This window comes from Gobio gobio (assembly GCF_949357685.1).
Source record: "Gobio gobio genome assembly, chromosome: 19".
NCBI classification, from domain to species: domain Eukaryota; kingdom Metazoa; phylum Chordata; class Actinopteri; order Cypriniformes; family Gobionidae; genus Gobio; species Gobio gobio.
Window position 1 is genome coordinate 33690576 of NC_137112.1, and position 19459 is coordinate 33710034.

Sequence of the window (19459 nt, forward strand, 5' to 3'; positions counted from 1 at the left end):
CAACGTAAATTTAAAAGGCAACCATTACATTTGAAAGATCATTTGCCTATATTGTTATTTCTTAAATACTGCAAATAAATTAAGAAAATAGCTATTTAAATATCGGAGGAAACATAGAATTCCGACTGAGTAAAGTACGGGCGGCTACTGTCAAGTGGCATCTGTTACTTTTCTCACCGCTCTTTAGGATGAGCCTATCATAGGGATTTCTGAATGATCACTTATTGCAGAATTATGAATTTTGATAGAAATTTGGCGAGAAGACTTGATAGACGTTTTGTAGAGATTTGTGGGGATGATTCCAGCTCGAATGTGAAATACCAATCCTTGGAAATACTGTACATGTAAAAATGTTTCCAAAAAGACAAAAACGAAAACTTCCTGAGATTTGAATGTGGCTCAAAAGAGAATTCGACTGTGTCTAAAGCCCTCGTGCGCCCTCTTGAGAAAGACGGATGTAGCAATTCATCATAATACTCAAAAAGTATTACATTATAATAAAATGTTCATAATGTAATCATTTTATAAAGATGTAATAAAATCTTGAGCTCATAATGTAATAAAAAATGTAACATTATGAGAAAATTGTTACATTATAAACTCCCCAAAAACATTTCATATTTTTATTATTGTAAGTTTGTAAAATAAAAATTCCCTTACAGTACTTTTTAAAAATATAAGCCAGTCTTAAAATACCTGTGAAATGCAACATTTAATTATTCATACAGTTGTTGTTATTATTATTATCATTATTATTATATGTTTATTAAACATAAAGCATTGGTATTCCTTTACAGTACATTTAAAATACCAATGCTTTGTTTGTTGTTTGTTTATGTTAAATATTGCATTTCGCAGTTTTAGACTGGTTTTTGATTTTTAAAACTGTACTGTATGAGACTTTTTATCTCATAATTTCCCTTTTTTGTCAATTTTGACCTCTCAATGTTGATTTTTTTAATCCTAATTATGACTGTAATATTTTTTATGTTTTAAAAGCTACTACAATAATGAAAATATTACGTTTTTGGTGAGTTGTGTAATCAATTTGAATGTCTACATTTTATTACATGATGAGCTCTAGAGTTTATTAAATTTTGAGAAAATTATTACATTATGAACATGTTATTACAATAATAACGTAATACTTATTACATTATGTGCAGTTTTCACATTATGTGCAGTTATTATATTATGAGTTGCTACAGCGGGTTTTGTCTCATTTGAATAGAGATAATATTTCAAAATCTAGTAGCATATCAGAGTGCTTCGACAAAATGACGCCAGCGAGATTATTCCGATTCATCTAATTGGTCACCTGCCATATCTTCATGACGAACAACAATGCGCTGCAATAACGCAGGCAAGTGCTGCGTAAATCCAGTCCAGATGCTATACCGATTAGTTTTCCAGCGAGTGGATTGTTTTACCAGAGTTCACTTGTCATTTCTGAGTGAAGAATCAGAAACACCGGCGTTGCAGTAGAGCGTTATTGTTGTAGATTTGTGCCAGTAGAACAATGGATAAAACATTTACGCTATATTCAGACAAAGCCGAAGACGTCGCTACCTCCTCCAGTTTCCGCCAGTTTAAAATAGATAATTTTCATCTCGATCTTAAAGTGGATTTTGAACAGAAAACCATATCAGGCACCGAGACAATACAGCTGCAATGCATTCAGGATAGTCAGAGCGAGTTACAGCTAGATATTCATCCAACTCTGTCCGTGCATGAAATCACATTCAGTCGTAATGCACGTGACTGGACCAAAACAGAATTTCTGATTCGGAGCTTCACCAATTATGGAACCACACTCGTCGTGAAGTTTCCCTCGCCTTTCAACTCAGAAGACAAACTTCAGCTTGCAATCAAATATACAGCTTCTGATGGACCAGGGGTAAGCAAGCAAAAATGTGCTTTTAATAATTTTTTGTTCATAATCATTTTGACCCTTCACGACAGCCTCAGCTGAGCTTCAATATGATCAAAACTGAAACTTGTTCAGTCATGAGACCTAGAAGGAAGAATACTTTGGTTTCTTTTTCTGAACCTGTTCTCCTTGCAGTCTTCCAGACTTAGTAATTTAGGCCTTCAGGTGGTACATTTCATTAATTTATTGTACAAGCAAGCAAGCATTTGTTTCCCCCACGGATTTTTTTTAAAAAAAGTAATTGCCCCTTTTTTATCTCACAACTCTGAATTTATAACTCGCAACTCCAAATGTATCACACAATTCTGAGAAAAGTGAGAATTGAGCGATATTAACTTTAAATAGTGAGGAAAAATTGTTGAAATATAATTGTTGTGATTGTATTTATATCCTTAAATTGTGAGATATAGTTAAAAAAAATAACTTCGCGTTTATATCTCACAATTATGACTTTAAATATCTCACGATTCTGAGAAAAAATGTGCGATAAACTTACAATTGCTAGATATTATAAACTCACAATTATTTTTTTTTTTTCGCCAATCTGAGTTTAGATCTCACGATTCTGAGAAAAAAAAATTGTGAGTTATAACTTGGAATTGTGAGGGAAAAAACGATTAAATATCTCACAATTTTGAGGGAAAAAAAGTCCGAGTTGTGAGATAAACTCGCACTTGCGAGAAAAAGTCAGAATTTCGAGATATTTTCGAGAAAATCATGATTCTGAGAAAAAAACTTAAATTGTGAGTTATAATTGTGGGAAAAAAACTCTGAATTGTGAGAATATATATATATATATATATATATATATATATATATATATATATATATATATATATATATATATATATATATATATATAGTTTAAATGCGAGTTATAAAGTCTGAATTGTGAGATATAAAGTTTATATCTCACAATTCTGAATTATTGCAATTCTGTTTATATCTCACGATTCTGAGGAAAAAAAGTCTGAATTGGGGAGTCTAAGGGGAAGAAAGTTTACATTTCCTTTTTAAATTGGAAGGTTATATCTCACAATTCTGAGAAAGTCAGAATTGTGAGTTATAACATGGAATTGTGAGAACGAATGCCGGAATTGTGAGATAAAACTCTATATTACAAGAAAAAAGGCAGTTTTTATCAACTCGAAAAAAAATTATTACATTAATAGTTTTTAATTCCGCGGTGGAAACAAGCTTCCATACTTCTCTGTAGATGTCATGGCTGGACCCTGTGCAGACGGCTGAGAAGACACTTCCATTCTTGTACACATCTGGGTTCCCTGTCCTGAACCGCAGCCTGTTTCCCGGCTTCCATACGCCCATGACAAAGAGCACTTACTCGGCTGTTGTGCAGGTAATGTTTCACCAAACTCATGTATCTTCTTTTAGGTGTGTTGGCTGGAACCAGAGCAGACGGCGGGAAAGCTCAAGCCTTATGTTTTTACTCAAGGCCAGGCTGTTCTCAACCGCTCCTTCTTCCCTTGCTTTGATACTCCAGCAGTCAAGAGCACCTACTCAGCAGCAGTTCAGGTGAGGCCATTGGGCCGGTTGAATTTACAGGTATAAAGAGAATATGGGTATATAGATGTGAAGACGTAGTCAATTAGGAGAAAAAAAATATTCAGTTAGGACTAGGAGGACGTCACTTGAATTTTATTAATCAGGAATTGATTGAATTGCAAAAATCCTAAATAAAATGTTTTTTCTTGTTGATCATAAGTGACAGTAAAAACATTTAGAAGGTTACAAAAGATTTCTTTATGGTTTCCACGAAAACAGTTGTGCTGCTTAATATTTTTAACAATAAGAAATGTTTTTTGAGCATCAAATCAGCATATTAGAATGATTTCTATAGGATCCTGTGACTGAAGACTGAGTAATGATGCTTTGCCATCACAGGAATACATTTTAAATCGTGGTAATATTTCATAATATTACCGTTTGACTGTGTTTTTGATCAAATAAATGCAGCTTTGGTAAGCATAAGAGACTTCTTTCAAAAAAGAGCACAAGAATGATCATATCTGGGCTTTATCTAGCCTGCATGACAAGGCTCATGCAGTTTATTTCTTATCATTGCTCTTTGAACTGTCTCATAAACACAGTAGTTTCTTACTTTGATGGTCTTCTTATCAGGTGCCTGATGGCTTCACAGCAGTTATGAGCGCTAGTAAATGGGAGCAGAGGAAAACAGACAGCTCTTTCCTGTTCACCATGGAGCATCCCATTCCCGCTTACCTGGTAGCACTGGCAGTAGGGGACCTGCAGTCTGCTGAGGTGGGACCCAGGTAAATCACAAAGGGGTCATCACAATGAATAACGATATTACTAACAATATAAGTGGACTCAATTATAAACATTTAAGTACTGTAATACTTATTATTATTGTTATAATAAACATTTCTTCGCCATTTATAGGACACGTGTTTGGACCGAGCCTTGTTTACTGCAGGCAGCCAAGCAAGAGTATGATAATGTGATCGAAGAGTTCCTGTCTGTGGGAGAGAAACTGTTTGGACCCTATGTTTGGGGAAGGTGGGAGACGCTTTTTTGAACACCTTTCCTAACAAGTGGTGCCGGGATGACGTATTTTTGTAAGCCAACCAAGAAGTTAGCATCACCCTGAAAACAAAAAAAGATTTTTTAAATTGGCCTTTGGATTATTGCAGAAAATAAGGCCTGTGACTAACAAAAGCGTATGATTCTTAAATGTTTTGTTCATTGTGATAATCTTAACACAATTTATTTTTTGAATTTTGAAGTGTAAATACAATTGTCAGAAGTCAAAAGCTAGTGTATTATAGAGTAGACTATAAACAAACTTACACCATGGTCACATGACTTCAACATTACCATAATTAAGCTTCCAACATCTCTTTATGCTGTGTCCAAAATAGCATACTGTATAGGTACTACATTTGAATTTAATTTGTGACCGTTAAAAAAAGTAATCTCTATATAATATAAATAAGGGTAGGATGAATTAAATTCGGAAGTACTACATGTTACTGTCACGTGACCTACCCGCATCAGTTGTGTTGCTTCAATTCCATTCATAAATCGAATGCACTCTTCAGAATCTCGATGGAAGTAGTAGGTTATCCAGGGACTTTTGTCCTACTGTTTTTCAAATGCTATGTATTCGGACATACTACTCTTTTGGCGTACCGTTTTTCGCATACTATATAATAGGGAAGTATTCGATTTTGGACACAGTGTCAGTCTTTGTTTAAAAACATTTTCCCTGAAAGTTCGAGACTGAGTTATAATAGTTTGCAAGAGCACGATTATGAACACGATGCTGTGAAAGGGGACAAGTGAGTGGTAAATTAGTTTACCTGATCGCCTGATGACCTTGGTTGTCCCGTTTAGCCACTTGTTAGCTACCGCCTTTTACAAGACAAGTAAAAGCTTTAAAAAAAAATCACAAGAGGGTATTACTGATATATTTTATGTTGTAGAATAAAACATATCTTGAGCTTATGTTCACCACAGACCTTATTTCAAGCATTTAACCAAAAACCCATTCAAAAAACCCATTGACTTCAAGACAATGGAACCAGAAGTGCTAAAATGCTAACTCGTTTCCGAGTTTTGGTCTACAAAAATGCGTCATCCCTACACCACTCTATTCTGATTTGATCTAAAATGGCTTTTATACAATCTGTATACAATCAGTAAATTATATTACAATAGATGTGTGTCTTTATTTGGTGTATTTGTCTAGATATGATGTGCTGTTCATGCCTCCATCCTTCCCTTTCGGTGGGATGGAGAATCCCTGCCTGACCTTTGTCACTCCCTGTCTGCTGGCCGGCGATCGCTCTCTTGCTGATGTCATTGTACACGAGATCTGCCACAGCTGGTTTGGAAACCTCGTCACCAATGCTACCTGGGGTGATTTCTGGCTGAACGAGGGCTTCACGATGTACGCTCAACGCAGAGTTTGCAGGGAGCTGTATGGTATGCTTTACATTATTTGACCCTTAATTTAAGTGTTTCACTAATAAAGAGTTTATTAAAGGGGCATAACACACACGGTTTCTGCCTATCTCATGTTAATCTTGAGTACCTATGGAGTAGTATTGCATCCTTTATATCTCCGAAGAGTCTTTAGTTTTATCATATTTATAAAAGACAGATATACTGTACTGAGTCTTTCTGAAAATAGCTGAACTCTTAAAGGCGTGCAGTGAGCGGAGTCTTGAGCACACACACACACTCCCTGGATAACTTTCGATTCACTATACATTCGTGTTGTTGACATTATATGCACTTACACGCGCCGATTGCCAAGAAAACGGACATTTGATGCAGTTTCACTCACCGCCTGTGGTTTCGCCTCGTGACAGGGATCAAACACCGTTGCAGAACTCCGTTGCTGCTCCGTAAAAACAAACTGCATCCACTGTTTCCTTAATGCTGTGTTATTTGGGAATCTGAACAAGGTTATCTTTCCCTCACAACCAGAAACACACTTCTTTAGTGACATTGTTGATTTCGTGGTCTAAAAACAAAATGACAGCGCTGCCGACGGCTCCCGTAACCCGAACAGAGCTCTGGTTGATGTGCACACGCGCATATCCGGGAGATTTGCCCATACAAGGAATTCCACCCTTTATGACTCCATAAAGGGCCATATTCGGAAAAAAACTTTCCGAAACTTGTTCGAATCCTGAAGGAGTGTATTTGGCACAGAAATACTCTGTCATACGTCCAACTCATTTTTTGAAATGTTGGTCATGTTTAGCATGACAATCCAACTCTTTAACAGTGTAAATAAGTCAGAATGCATAAAATAGCATTAGACCCCTCCCCCTTTAAAAGGTGCCATTTAATTTGCAGGAGAGGCTTATACATGTCTGGAGGCGGCGACCGGTAAAGCTCTTCTTCGTCAGCACATGGACAACACTGGAGAAGGCCATCCTCTCAATAAACTACGGGTTAAGATCGAACCAGGTATTGTAGGTCGCCACTAGTTTATTGTCTGTTTAATTTGACGTTGTGAGCAGAATAAGGATAGCAGTCTCACACTACTTTATTCACGTCATTATTTATTACAAATTGTGAAGAATTGGCCATAACTGCCTCTGTGTCTTTTCGACGCAGGTGTCGATCCTGATGATACCTATAATGAAACGCCCTATGAGAAAGGCTTCTGCTTTGTTTCCTACCTGGCCCACCTCACAGGAGATCAGTCACGCTTTGACGCATTCCTCAAGGTTACCGGAACAATAAGCCTACACAAACTGTCCTTAATAAATAAATAATATTTACTACTTTTTGAAAGTTTTGGGTCAGTACGATTTTGAAATGTTAAGTCTCTTATGTTCACCAAGGCTGCATTTTTTTGGAACGATAATACAGTAAAAACAATTATTGTGAAATATTATTACAATTTAAAACAACTGTTTTCAGTTGTAATATTTTTTAAATGTAATTTTATTCCGGTAATGGCAAAGCTGAATTATCAGCAACCATTATTCCAGTCTTCAGTGAATTTTAGTTTTTAATTTTTAATTAGCTTTTATTTTTTATAATTTCAGTTTTTAGTTTAATTTTAGTAGTTTTTAAATATTTCTACTTGGGTTTAATTGTTTTTATTTTTTAGCAGTTCAACAAGGAAGGCATTTCTAATTTATTTATTAAGTTTATCATCTAATATTTTATTACAGCTTTTAACAAAGTTAACAAATTTGTTTTAATAGTTTGTTGCCAACAGAAATTAATAATTTGGTGCTTTTGGTGTTTATTTTTGTAGAAACCATGATATATTTTTTTTCTGGATTGTTTGATTTATAGAACTTTCTAAAAAAAAACAGCATTTATTTGAAATAGATTTGTTTTTAACACTGTTAAAACCCTTGCTGAATAAAAGTAGTAATTTCTTATTCTTCTTTTTTTATCTTTCTGACCCCAAACATTTGATTATGAGTACATATAAATGAAAATATGTAGATTTGATAAAACTGCAATTGTGTCTCTTCAAGGCTTATGTGGAAAAGTTCAAGTTCAGAAGTGTGTTGGCGGAGGATGCATTGGAGTTCTACCTGGAGTTTTTCCCAGACCTGAAAGAGAAGAATGTCCACAAAATTGAGGGTGCGGAAAAAGACCATTAGTAGCATTTCTTTGTTATAAAATCACAAAGGATAGTCTGAATTCACGCCGTTTGTGCCGACAGCCTTTTTGTCATCAGCTTTATTCTTCTCGTTTGTTTTGTTAGGTCTGGATTTTGACAGCTGGCTGAATGTGCCTGGTTGGCCTCCATATGTCCCTGATCTCTCTGCTGGTCAGACACTGATGAAACCAGCAGAGCTCTTAGCTGAAATGTGGGTTAACCATAACCTGGACTTGGAATCCATCAACCAAACTGATATAAAACCATGGAAGACCTACCAAACTGTCTACTTCTTGGACAAGATCATTGAGATGTCACCCCTTCCAGATGGTGCAAATAACTCATTGTGTTTTTGGAGAATTTAAGTATTTTAAGTAGATTGTAAATTAAAATAAATAAGTATTCCCATATTAACAGGTAACATAGAGAAGCTAGAGGAGTGCTACTTGCATATTACCAAGTCCAACAATGCAGAGCTGAAATTGCGATGGGCCCAAATTGTTGCAAAGAACCAGCATAAACCAGGATTCCAACATATTCGCAATTTCCTCACGAGCCAGGTTAGAATCTGTAAATAATTTATTCACGTTTTTGTACTAATAAATAGATCAATAGTATGAATAGAGATTGATTTAGCTTGTTTTTAAAGATGGATTGTTCATGTTTTGGTTACAGGGGAAACAGAAGTACACATTACCTGTTTACCGGGCCCTTTGGAATGGATCAGAAGAGACAAAGGCTCTGGCAATGGAGATATTTTCAGAGACAATAAATCAGCTTCACATCAATGTCCGCAATTACGTAAAAAAGATAATAGCTTGAGCATAAATTCATATACAAGGGAAAGCAATGTATGCAAGGCCCCATGTGTCTTAAAACCTCAAAAGGATCCTGTTATCTTAAAATGGTGGTATTAAAATAACAATCTGTATTAATTCTTCAGGAAATTGCTTCCACTTTTTTTCAATTTATGAATATATGTATATGAATGAATGAATAAAGTACCTGGCATTTCTGGGCTTTTAATTACAGGTACCTCCACTTTTTTGAATTTGTATTACATTTTTATGAATAAATATATAACATTTCTAGACTAAACGAAATTGGAGGACATTTATTATTTGCACTTATTTTTTAAACATCAAATTCATTTGAAATAAAGTGATGTGAATTTCTGGAAAAATGGAGATTGGATGACTTTTATTTCTATCTGGTTTTACGTGTTTCCGGCTGCGGAGAGAGGCGCCGGACAACAGACATTAGTGTAGTAATGAGGATGGGATTATGCAGAACGGAATGCGTTCAAAGTAACGTTTTGTTATGCGCATTAACTGCGCAGTGTTGGTTGCCTCCAACACCGAGGTCTCCGCCTGCGTATTTATGGGTGTGTCGATGACGAATGTTTAGTCTGAAGTCTTTGAATCTCCTTGTAGAAGTAGATCACTCGTCATGGGTTATGCGATGGTAAGTCAAAAAAGGTTTGGAAAAGTACACTAAAGATAAACTGTACCAATTTACTATCATTCAGAGGAAATACGTGCCATGTCACTGCTTTGGAACGCCACCAAGTTTGTTTCGCATGGTAACATTGCTGCTTACTCATTTATCAACACAGCAGATTGACTAGTCATGCCGCCGCAAAGTTGTAAATGCTATTCAGTCATTGACAGTTTGGTCCAGTAGAAACCGAATCTGCAGACCGTTCTTCTAGAAATGGGATACCAAAGCAGAAACGTCAAGTTTATTTTCTGTTATGTTTAACCTTGTTAAACCTTGTAAATATGCGCTAATCTGTATTTCAGTCCACTAACGTTACAGTAGCAGTGACCGTTGGAGTGGTGGTGGTGTCAACAGCAGGTCTACTGGGTTATTATTACTTGAACAGGAAAAGGAAACCACAGATTACCCTGATTGATCCCTCTGAAAAATACAAATTGAGGCTGGTAGACAAAGAGGTATTTGCCCTGTCTCTTTATTTCCTTGGGATTCAATTTATATCTGTGGTACTGACAAAATAAAAATGGTACTCTCTTCTTACAGATCATAAGTCATGATACCCGCAGGTTTCGGTTCGTCCTGCCTAGCCCAGAGCATGTTTTGGGATTACCAGTAGGTAAGTAGTCTTTATTAGGACTCTGGAATTGACCATGCGTGGGTGGTGGGTCTGCTGCTAATACAAAGGTTGCAGGGTTTGGTCTGAAGCATGCTGAAATCCCACACCTGTCCTATCATGTAGACTGTGTCTTGTGTGTTAAATGTTAATGAATGAGTGTAGGATTTGAAAAGCAGCTTGTTTGCACATGCACATTTGCTTGACCGTAATCGCAGACAGTTGGATGATGTTTACACCTGGCATTAGTGGATTGCGTTAAATACAGGTGTAAATGGGGTACAAGAGGTGTGATCCGGTTTGAAACACAAACCATGTCGCATTTGTAGTGAAAATGCTAATGTGTCCCAGACAAGCACAAAGGATAACTTGCTCGCATATCAGTCAACCTTTGCACTAAAACAGGGTTTTTCATTTTATTGGTTATGTGGTTTTCTTCAGTATTTCTGGCATCAATGTCATGATATTTATCATGTGATGTATGCACATTCAGAGTTAATACTTTAATACAGGTACTTTACACCATATTTTTGTTTGTTTTATTTAACATTTATTCAGCAAGGATGCATCAAATTGATCAAAAGGGACAGTAAAGACATGTATAATGTTACTAAAGATTTCTATATCAAAATGCTTCTCTTTTGTACTTTATACTAATCAAAGAATCCTGAAAATGTATCACGTTTCAGCAAAATTATTAAGCAGCTGAAATGTTTTCAACATTGATAATGATAAGAAATGTTTATGAGCACCAAATCAGCATATCAGAATGATTTCAGAAGGATCATGTGACCCTGAAGACTGGAGTAATGATGCTTAAAATTCAGCTTTGTCATAATAAGCACATTAATATAATTTACTTTGTCAGGAATAAATTACATTTCAGAATATATTAAAATAGAAAATAGTTATTTTAAATTGGAAATATTTAATGTTTTTATTGATAAATGCAGCCATTGTGAGCAGAAGGCATTATTATAACATTATGACCTAATTTTGTGTTGGTCCCCATTTTGCTGCCAAAACAGCCCTGACGCATCGAGGCATGAACTCCACTAGACCCCTGAAGGTGTGCTGTGATATCTGCACTGCACTGCAAGATGTTTGCAGCAGATCCTTTAAGTCCTGTAAGTTGTGAGGTGGGGTCTCCATGGATCGGACTTGTTTGTTCAGCACATCCCACAGATGCTCGCTTGGAATGAGATCTGGGGTATTTGGAGGTCAAGTCAACACCTCAAACTCATTGTTGTGCTCCTCAAACCATTCCTGAAACATTTTTGCTTTGTGGCCAGGGCGCATTACCCTGCTGAAAGAGGCCACAGCCACCAGGGAATACCGTTTCCATGAAAGCGTGTATATGGTCTGAAACAATGCTTAGGTAGGTGATCGGATGTCAAAGTAAGATCCACATGTATGGCAGGACCCAAGGTTTCCCAGCAGAACATTGCCCAAAGCATCACACGCCGGCTTGCCTTCTTCACATAGTGCCATGTGTTCCTCAGGTAAGCGACGCACCTGGCCATCCACGTGATGTAAAAGAAAACGTGATTCATCAGAGCAGGCCACCTTCTTCCATTGCTCCGTGGTCCAGTACTGATGCTCACGTAGGGGTCAGCATGGGCACCCTAACTGGTCTGTGGCTATGCAGCCCCATACGCAACGAACTGCGATGCACTGTGTATTCTGACACCTTTCTATCAGAACCAGCATTAACTTCTTGAGCAATTTGAGCTACAGTAGCTCGTCTGTTTGATCAAACCACACGGGACAGCCTTCGCTCTCCACGTGCATCAATGAGCCATGGCCACCCATGACCCTCCGGTTGACCACTGTTCCTTCCTTGGATCACTTTTAATAGATACTGACCACTGCAGACCGGGAACACCCCACAAGAGCTGCAGTTTTGGAGATGCTCTGACCCAGTCGTCTAGCCATCACAAATTGGCCCTTGTCAAACTCGCTCAAATCCTTACACTTACCCATTTTTCTTGCTTTCAACGCATCAACTTTGAGGACAAAATCTTTCAGTGGTCATAATGTTATGCCTGATCTGTGTATACACCGATCAGGCATAACATTATGACCACTGAAAAGTGAATTTAATAACACTGATTATTTCATCATCACGGCACCTGTTAGTGGGTGGGATATATTAGCAGCAATTTGACATTTTGATGTTGGAAGCAGGAAAAAATGGGAAAGCGTAAGGATTTGAGCGAAATTGTGATGGCTGTGGCCTCTTTCAGCAGGATAATGCGCCCTGCCACAAAGCAAAAATGTTTCAGGAATGGTTTGAGGAGCACAACAATGAGTTTGAGGTGTTGACAGCCTCCAAATTCCCCAGATCTCAGTCCAATCGAGCATCTGTGGGATGTGCTGAACAAACAAGTCCGATTAAAGGATCTGCTGCTAACTTCTTGGTGCCAGATACCACAGCACACCTTCAGGGCTCTAGTGGAGTCCATGCCTTGACGGGTCAGGGCCGTTTTGGCAGAAAAAGTGGGATCAACACAATATTAGGAAGGTGAGCATAATGTTATGCCTGATCGGTGTGTGTGTGTATACAGGAGCATCTCAATAAATTAGAATGTAGTGGAAAAGTTAATTTATTTCAGTAATTCAACTTAAAAGGTGAAACTAATATATTATATAGACTGATTGCATCCAAAGTGAGACATTTCAAGCCTTTTTATGTTATAATTTGGATGATTATGGCTTGCAGCTTATGAAAATCTCAGAAAATTTGAATATTACATGAAATCAATAAAAAAAGGATTTTAAATGCAGAAATGTCGTAGCCTGGATGCCAGCCGAATTTAGCCCCGCCCACAATTTTTTTTGCTCGGGCAATTCGGTCTGGACTCGCTCCATAGAGGAGGAATTATGCCCGAACAGAAACTGTTCGGACCAATGAAATTGTCAGGGCGGGCTTTAGACGATGATGGACAGATGATCAACAGTAGCGTAATCATCCACGTCATCGAAGGCTCTTGGGTTGAATTTGCTCTCATCCTAAACGGAGAACTTGTTCGTATATGCGTTCACCTTCACTATTTCTCTCAGAAATGATGATCGTGTTGGTAAGTACTCTGTTTATTTTATTACTGGCAAAGATCGTTTACACTCATCTTTTTCTTGTAACGTTACTTAATCCAGCGTGCGTGCAGACAGGGTTTCCAAGTGTTTTTGCAATGTCGCGCACAATTGCTACTCAAAACTATAGCCCAAAACTATAACTTTCCGGGGGGATATGTTATTTTGGCAAGGTTGCCTGCTAAAATTTGCATTCCTGGGTTTATATAATCACATAATTGGGGTCGCTTCAACCCGCGGACATGGAGAAAAACACGGACTTGGCAACACAGTGCAGTTGAGTTCTGTTGACATTTGACAACTAACGTTACGCGTCGCTCCGTTGCTCTGATTGGTTGTGGGTCTATCCAATTGAGGTCTTTCCTGGCTCGGTTGAAACACGCCCCATAATCAAAGCTCAATGGAGTGGTACCAGACTCCTATTCTGACTAGAATTGAGTATGACCACGCCAGGCTAGAAATGTCGGCCATCTGAAAAGTATAATCATGCATATGTACTCAGTACTTGGCTTGGGCCCCTTTTGCATGAATAACTGCCTCAATGCGGCGTGGCATGGATGCTATCAGCCTGTGGCACTGCTGAGGTGTTATGGAAGACCAGGATGCTTCAATAGCGGCCTTCAGCTCTTCTGCATTGTTCGGTCTCATGTCTCTCATCTTTCTCTTGGCAATGCCCCATAGATTCTCTATGGGGTTCAGGTCAGGCGAGTTTGCTGGCCAATTAAGCACAGTAATCCCATGGTCATTGAACCAGGTTTTGGTACTTTTGGCAGTGTGGGTAGGTGCCAAGTCCTGCTGGAAAATGAAGTCAGCATCTCCATAAAGCTTGCCTGCTGAAGCAAAAGAAGTGCTCTAAAATGTCCTGGTAGACGGGTGCGTTGACTCTGGACTTAATAAAGCACAGTGTACCAACACCAGCTGATGACATGGCTCCCCAAACCAACACAGACTGTGGAAACTTCACACTGGACTTCAAGCATCTTGGACTGTGTGCCTCTCCTCTCTTCCTCCAGACTCTGGGACTTTGGTTTCCAAATGAGATGCAAAATTTGCTCTCATCAGAAGAGAGGACACTGAGCAACAGACCAGGGGCCATATTCACAAAACATTTTATCTTCCCACAAAGAGTTCTCCTAATTGGCAGTAAAAGTTCTTAGTTAAGAGTTTTCTCTTAAAACCTATTCACAAAGCTGCTGAGACCAACGTTTACTAAGGAATAGAGAGAAGTCTTAAGCTAAGAGTAAGGGCAGGGTTGACCTCGTTGCTATGGATGATGTCATCACGCTTACTAACTATGACCACAGTGATTGGCTGATGGGGGAGGGGTCTCTGTCAGTGATTGAATCATAGAAATATTGTAGAACAAGGTTTCATGTTACCTTATTCAAATAAAGGTTTTAAAATAAGAATGGTGCCATATTCAAATAAAGATTGTAAAAAGAAGGCTAAGAGTCCCTAATTAAACGCGTATATGTTCTGCTAATTGACTTCATCTTGGGAGATTGCAGAATTCAAGCAACAAATTATGTTTTATAAACAAAGTTTGGGAGGAGCACTATCTAATCAGCTCGAGGGGAGGCATGTACAATATACACAGCCGACTCACCCAGTTACTTCAAAATATGGGTTTGGGCTAAATTCTGAGCTCTGAGCCCTCGATCGCCCTCGGACAGCACGCCAAATAGGCTTATTTTACTTTTTTTTTACTCTATCCAATAAATATTATTTTTGGCATTTTTGCTGATAGGACCGTGAGACCGGAAGCAAAGTGGAAGAGAGAAAGGGGAGAAATGTCCTCAACAGCCATTAGGATTGTTTGTGATTTGGTCTTAGTGGTTTAGGAGTCCCCTTGACTGCTCCTAATGTTTCACAGATTTAGGAGCTCATTTTAGTGCCAGAATGTTTTGTGAAATACTCTTAGAGTAAACATTTAGACACGGCCATTCATTTTAAGAGTTTCTCCTAAATTGGCAAGTTAGGAGCTACCTTTTACCCTTAAGATTTTTTGTGAATACGGCCCCTGTTCTTTATTTCTTTAGCCCAGGAAAAACGCTTCTGATGACATTTGAAGCCCATGTCCAGGATCCGTCTGTGTGTGGTGGCATGCAGTAACTCCAGCCTCAGTCCACTCCTTCTGAAGCTCCCCCACACATTTGAATGGCCTTTTCCTGACAATCCTCTCTGGGCTGTGGCCATCCCTGCTGCTTGTGCACCTTTTTCTTCCACACTTTTCCCTTCCACTTAACTTTCTATTAATGTGCTTTGATACAGCACTTTGTGAACATCCAACTTCTTTTGCAATTACCTTTTTGAGGCTTTCCCTCCTTGAGGAAGGTGTCAATGATGGTTTTCCGCATAACTGTAAGGTCAGTAGTCTTCCCCATGATTGTGAATTCTACTGAGGCCCCGTCCACACGGAGACGCGTTTAGCTGTATACGTTAAATTGTACCGTATCAGCGTTTCGTCCACACGGATCCGGCGTTTTGGGAGCATGAAACCGATATTTTTTGAAACCGGGTCCCAGAGTGGATAAATCTGAAAACACCACCCTTGTGTTTTCGTGTGTACAGCCAATCCGTATATTTTGTGAAACGGTGATGTCATCGCACCACGTCCTGTGCGGGGCGAGACTAGAAGGGATACAACTACGGGTAATTAATTACTGCATTTGCATTATTGTAATGGTAGGTTTAGGGTTGGGGTAGGTGTAGTAGGTGAAATGTCTCACTTTGGATGTAATGAGTCTATATAATTTATTAGTTTCACCTTTTTAAGTTGAATTACTGAAATAAATTAACTTTTCCACAACATTCTAATTTATTGAGATGCACCTGTATGTGTGTGTATATATATATATATATATATATATATATATCCTTTTTGCACTTTAACAAGCATTCACATACTAACATAGTGTTATGCATGTAGTCACGAAATCAGAGACCCATTTGAGACCGTTTACCAGATGTAAATATTAGTTTGTCACCACTTGTGATCTGATCATCTGATACGGATGTTCATACCTGGTGTAAACAGGAACTTGGGCAGACTGGGGTGTGTATCAACTACTAATAGTAAAGAGCACTTTCTCCCTGTCTTTCTCCCTCAAGGCAAGCATGTTTATCTCTCTGCCAGGATTGATGGTAATTTGATTGTACGTCCCTACACACCAGTGTCCAGTGATGATGACAAAGGATTCGTTGACCTAGTTGTGAAGGTTCTCTTTGTCTATATTCCTTGTAAAAGCCTTTGGGGTTTTAATTATTAATATAGAGCTGACATATTTTACTCTGCAGATTTATTTTAGGAACGTGCACCCAAAGTTCCCCGAAGGGGGAAAGATGTCCCAGTACCTGGAGAGTTTGAGGATCGGAGATGTGATTGACTTCAGAGGACCAGGAGGTTTGCTGGAGTACAAGGGGGAAGGTCTGACAGCACATTTACTATAAATATTTGACCTGAAATTAGATGCATTTACACAGTCACACCTTACACCTACATCTCCACCCAACAGGTCAGTTCGCTATACAGGCCGATAAGAAGGCCCCTGCCGAGATCAAGACTGTACAAACGCTGGGTCTTATAGCTGGAGGAACAGGTACATTGTCTTTCTCCTAATTTCTAGTCATAATGAAGCCATGCGATCACTAAAATCATTTGTCCTCCTCGGGTAGGCATTACGCCAATGTTGCAGCTGATTCGTGACATCATCAAGAACCCAAGTGACACAACTACATGCAGCCTGCTGTTTGCCAACCAGGTTGGTGTTCTATTAAAATGATATATAATTACAGGGATTTTTGGGTGAACTATCCCTTTAAGAGTGTGGAATGTTTTGTTCGTAAACAAAATATTGCATAAAAATCATGTTCAAAGAGGTTTAACTGCTTAGCAAGTATAAACCGAATCGGTTTACCTCTCATCTGCCTTCCAGACTGAGAAGGATATTCTGCTGAAGGATGACCTGGAGGAGATTCAGGCGAGGCATCCGGATCGCTTCAAACTCTGGTTCACGGTAGACAGAGCTCCTGCAGGTATAAGACGTTATATATAACCTACAAGATCATAAAGCTTGATTTACACTACCTTTCAAAAGTTTGGGGTTGGTAAGTGTTTTTGTTTTGTTTTTGAAAGTCTCAGGCTCACCAAAGCTGCATTTATTTGATTAAAAATACAGTAAAAGCAGTAATATTGTGAAATCTTATTACTATTTAAAGTAAACCATTTTCTATTTTAATCTGTTTAAAAAAAATGTATTCTCAATGTTAAACAGTTATGCTGCTTAAAATTTTTGTAGAAATCGTCATACTTTCCCCCCCACAGAATTCTTCAAAAGAACAGCATTTATTTAAAATAGAAATCTTTTGTAACATTATAAATGTATTTGCTGTCAATTTTGATCAGAATTTTTCTGAATACAGTAAGTTTCTTTTAAAAAAATATCTTCCTGACTCCAAACTTTTGAATGGTAGTGTACAGTATCTGGGTCAATGATTTTGTTTTGTCTGGACCTATTAACTTATTTACAAATACATAAATTCAATTTATACATATAATGACTTGAATAAACTACCTTCTATGATGAGTATGTTTTTAATTTTTCAATTAAAATTAATTGTGATTATTTCATTTGGGTCATAAAGTCAAAAATGTGAGGGTGTTACAACTGTCCTGATGAAATAAAAGATGTTTGAACTTTTTAAATGGCAAGGCAACGTTAGTTCAGCTTGTACAATGCCATGTGGACAAAAACATAATAATATAACAAAAAAACAAAATAATAATTTTGCTTTATTTTCAAAAAAATATTTTTTAAATATACTAATGTACACTCATATGCATTCAGTGTGTAAGGAGAATATATTACATTTTACTTGATGGTTAAGCAACATGAATTTCTTTATGATGATATAAACATTTTCCAAACCATATGAATTCAACATGAACACAAAAAGTCCAGAACATGGGATATATTTTCGGCTATATTTTTCCTTTTATTTATCATACATGTTCTTCCTTTGAAGTGTACCTGTATTTACTTGTCTGCAGATTGGGAATACAGTCAGGGCTTCATCAATGCTGAGATGATTCAGGAGCACCTGCCTCCACCCAGTGATGACTCTATGATCCTCATGTGCGGTCCACCTCCCATGATCCAGTTTGCCTGTAATCCCAACCTGGACAAACTGGGCTACCGGCAGAGCCAACGCTTTGCCTATTAGACCGTTCTCGATGTTCAGGGCTGAGACCATTAATTACTCCAAAGATACAGACACTGAGTTGCGCACAACTATGTCACTGCGGGTTCTCATGGGTTAAGCAAATATGCATTTCAAATCTGATCTTATATTACCCTTTTATAGACAGTATATAATACATGTTAAATGTTTAAATGCTAGTCTGTTAAAAGGTAATTGGTTCTTCATATTAAAAGCCTTTAATTATGTAACATGATACAACAACAAACTGCTGTCTCCTCAGGCTTTATATTCGCCATTGTGGTTTGATGTGCTTTAAAAGCTCACGAAAAGATGCCGATACTACAAACAAAAGCCCCAATCTAATGCACTTGAAAAGGCACCAGTGTGTTAAGACACCTGCTTGCTGAATATTATATTAATGTGCCTATGTGACTTGGCTAGCATTCTCATATTTGGTGTTATGTGTACATTGTTGAGATGCATTTGCTTTCACTGGAGTATTTTTGTATGCATGCTGCACTCCAAATGTTTATCTGTTAACCGTGTTTTAAAAGCAATGCAATTGTTTTATACAAAATGCACTAAAGGAAAGCAACTAAGAAATGCTTATTAAAGTGTTTTCACTGGCATAATTGTTTTTAATTGTTTTCCCCTCGACATTACACGGCCATATCTGAGGATAGTATTTATGTTTTGGCTGTGGGATGCTCACTTTTGCATTGACTGAGATTATAAAGACTGACGAGGATTGGGGATTATAGGAGATAAGGCCAAGGCCAGCTGGTTTAACAAAAAATACTCCCATCTCCGTTTTTATCTTCCTAAATGCTGCCAGCACGTGCCGGATAAATGTGACCATCACACAAACACGCTGCAGTGTTGTAAAACGCTTCAGTATTTTCCGTTGCAATCCTCAGTACAACCGTCACTACCTGGTATTTCACAATAAAGTAAATCACCTGCTGCAGAGTGGAGATTACAGCTCTAAATGTGCAACCATTCA

The 19459-nt window shown here is 37.9% G+C and overlaps 2 protein-coding genes across 4 annotated transcripts; both read left to right on the top strand.

Annotated features, from left to right (window-relative positions):
* The first annotated feature begins 1403 nt into the window (after positions 1 to 1403).
* rnpep (arginyl aminopeptidase (aminopeptidase B)) lies at positions 1404 to 9229 on the top strand. Of its 3 annotated transcripts, none has more exons than XM_079844053.1 (11): positions 1404 to 1897; positions 3147 to 3287; positions 4070 to 4221; positions 4352 to 4468; positions 5661 to 5896; positions 6779 to 6892; positions 7043 to 7155; positions 7924 to 8032; positions 8157 to 8381; positions 8469 to 8611; positions 8727 to 9229. In XM_079844053.1, the coding sequence occupies exons 1-11, from the start codon at positions 1520 to 1522 to the stop codon at positions 8871 to 8873; spliced, it is 1875 nt and encodes a 624-aa protein (XP_079700179.1). In that variant the 5' UTR covers positions 1404 to 1519; the 3' UTR covers positions 8874 to 9229. The 3 variants fall into 3 exon arrangements, with proteins under 3 accessions (XP_079700179.1, XP_079700180.1, XP_079700178.1); XM_079844054.1 differs by having other exon boundaries at positions 1412 to 1897; positions 3147 to 3463; XM_079844052.1 differs by lacking the exon at positions 3147 to 3287 and adding an exon at positions 3323 to 3463 and having other exon boundaries at positions 1412 to 1897.
* Positions 9230 to 9402: 173 nt separating this feature from the next.
* cyb5r1 (cytochrome b5 reductase 1) lies at positions 9403 to 19086 on the top strand. Its single transcript, XM_079843807.1, has 9 exons — positions 9403 to 9515; positions 9854 to 10006; positions 10092 to 10164; positions 16366 to 16472; positions 16552 to 16681; positions 16770 to 16853; positions 16930 to 17015; positions 17190 to 17289; positions 18305 to 19086. The coding sequence occupies exons 1-9, from the start codon at positions 9501 to 9503 to the stop codon at positions 18475 to 18477; spliced, it is 921 nt and encodes a 306-aa protein (XP_079699933.1). The 5' UTR covers positions 9403 to 9500; the 3' UTR covers positions 18478 to 19086.
* The last annotated feature ends 373 nt before the right edge of the window (positions 19087 to 19459 follow it).

Bases quoted from the DNA above. Each gene is read 5' to 3' on its own strand.
- rnpep (XM_079844053.1), top strand. From the start codon at position 1,520: ATGGATAAAACATTTACGCTATATTCAGACAAAGCCGAAGACGTCGCT. The intron at 3,288-4,069 runs GTAATGTTTCAC...TCTTCTTATCAG, and splicing joins CTTACTCGGCTGTTGTGCAG to GTGCCTGATGGCTTCACAGC. The intron at 8,382-8,468 runs GTGCAAATAACT...CCATATTAACAG, and splicing joins GATGTCACCCCTTCCAGATG to GTAACATAGAGAAGCTAGAG.
- cyb5r1 (XM_079843807.1), top strand. The intron at 16,682-16,769 runs GTCTGACAGCAC...TCCACCCAACAG, and splicing joins GCTGGAGTACAAGGGGGAAG to GTCAGTTCGCTATACAGGCC. The intron at 16,854-16,929 runs GTACATTGTCTT...CTCCTCGGGTAG, and splicing joins TCTTATAGCTGGAGGAACAG to GCATTACGCCAATGTTGCAG.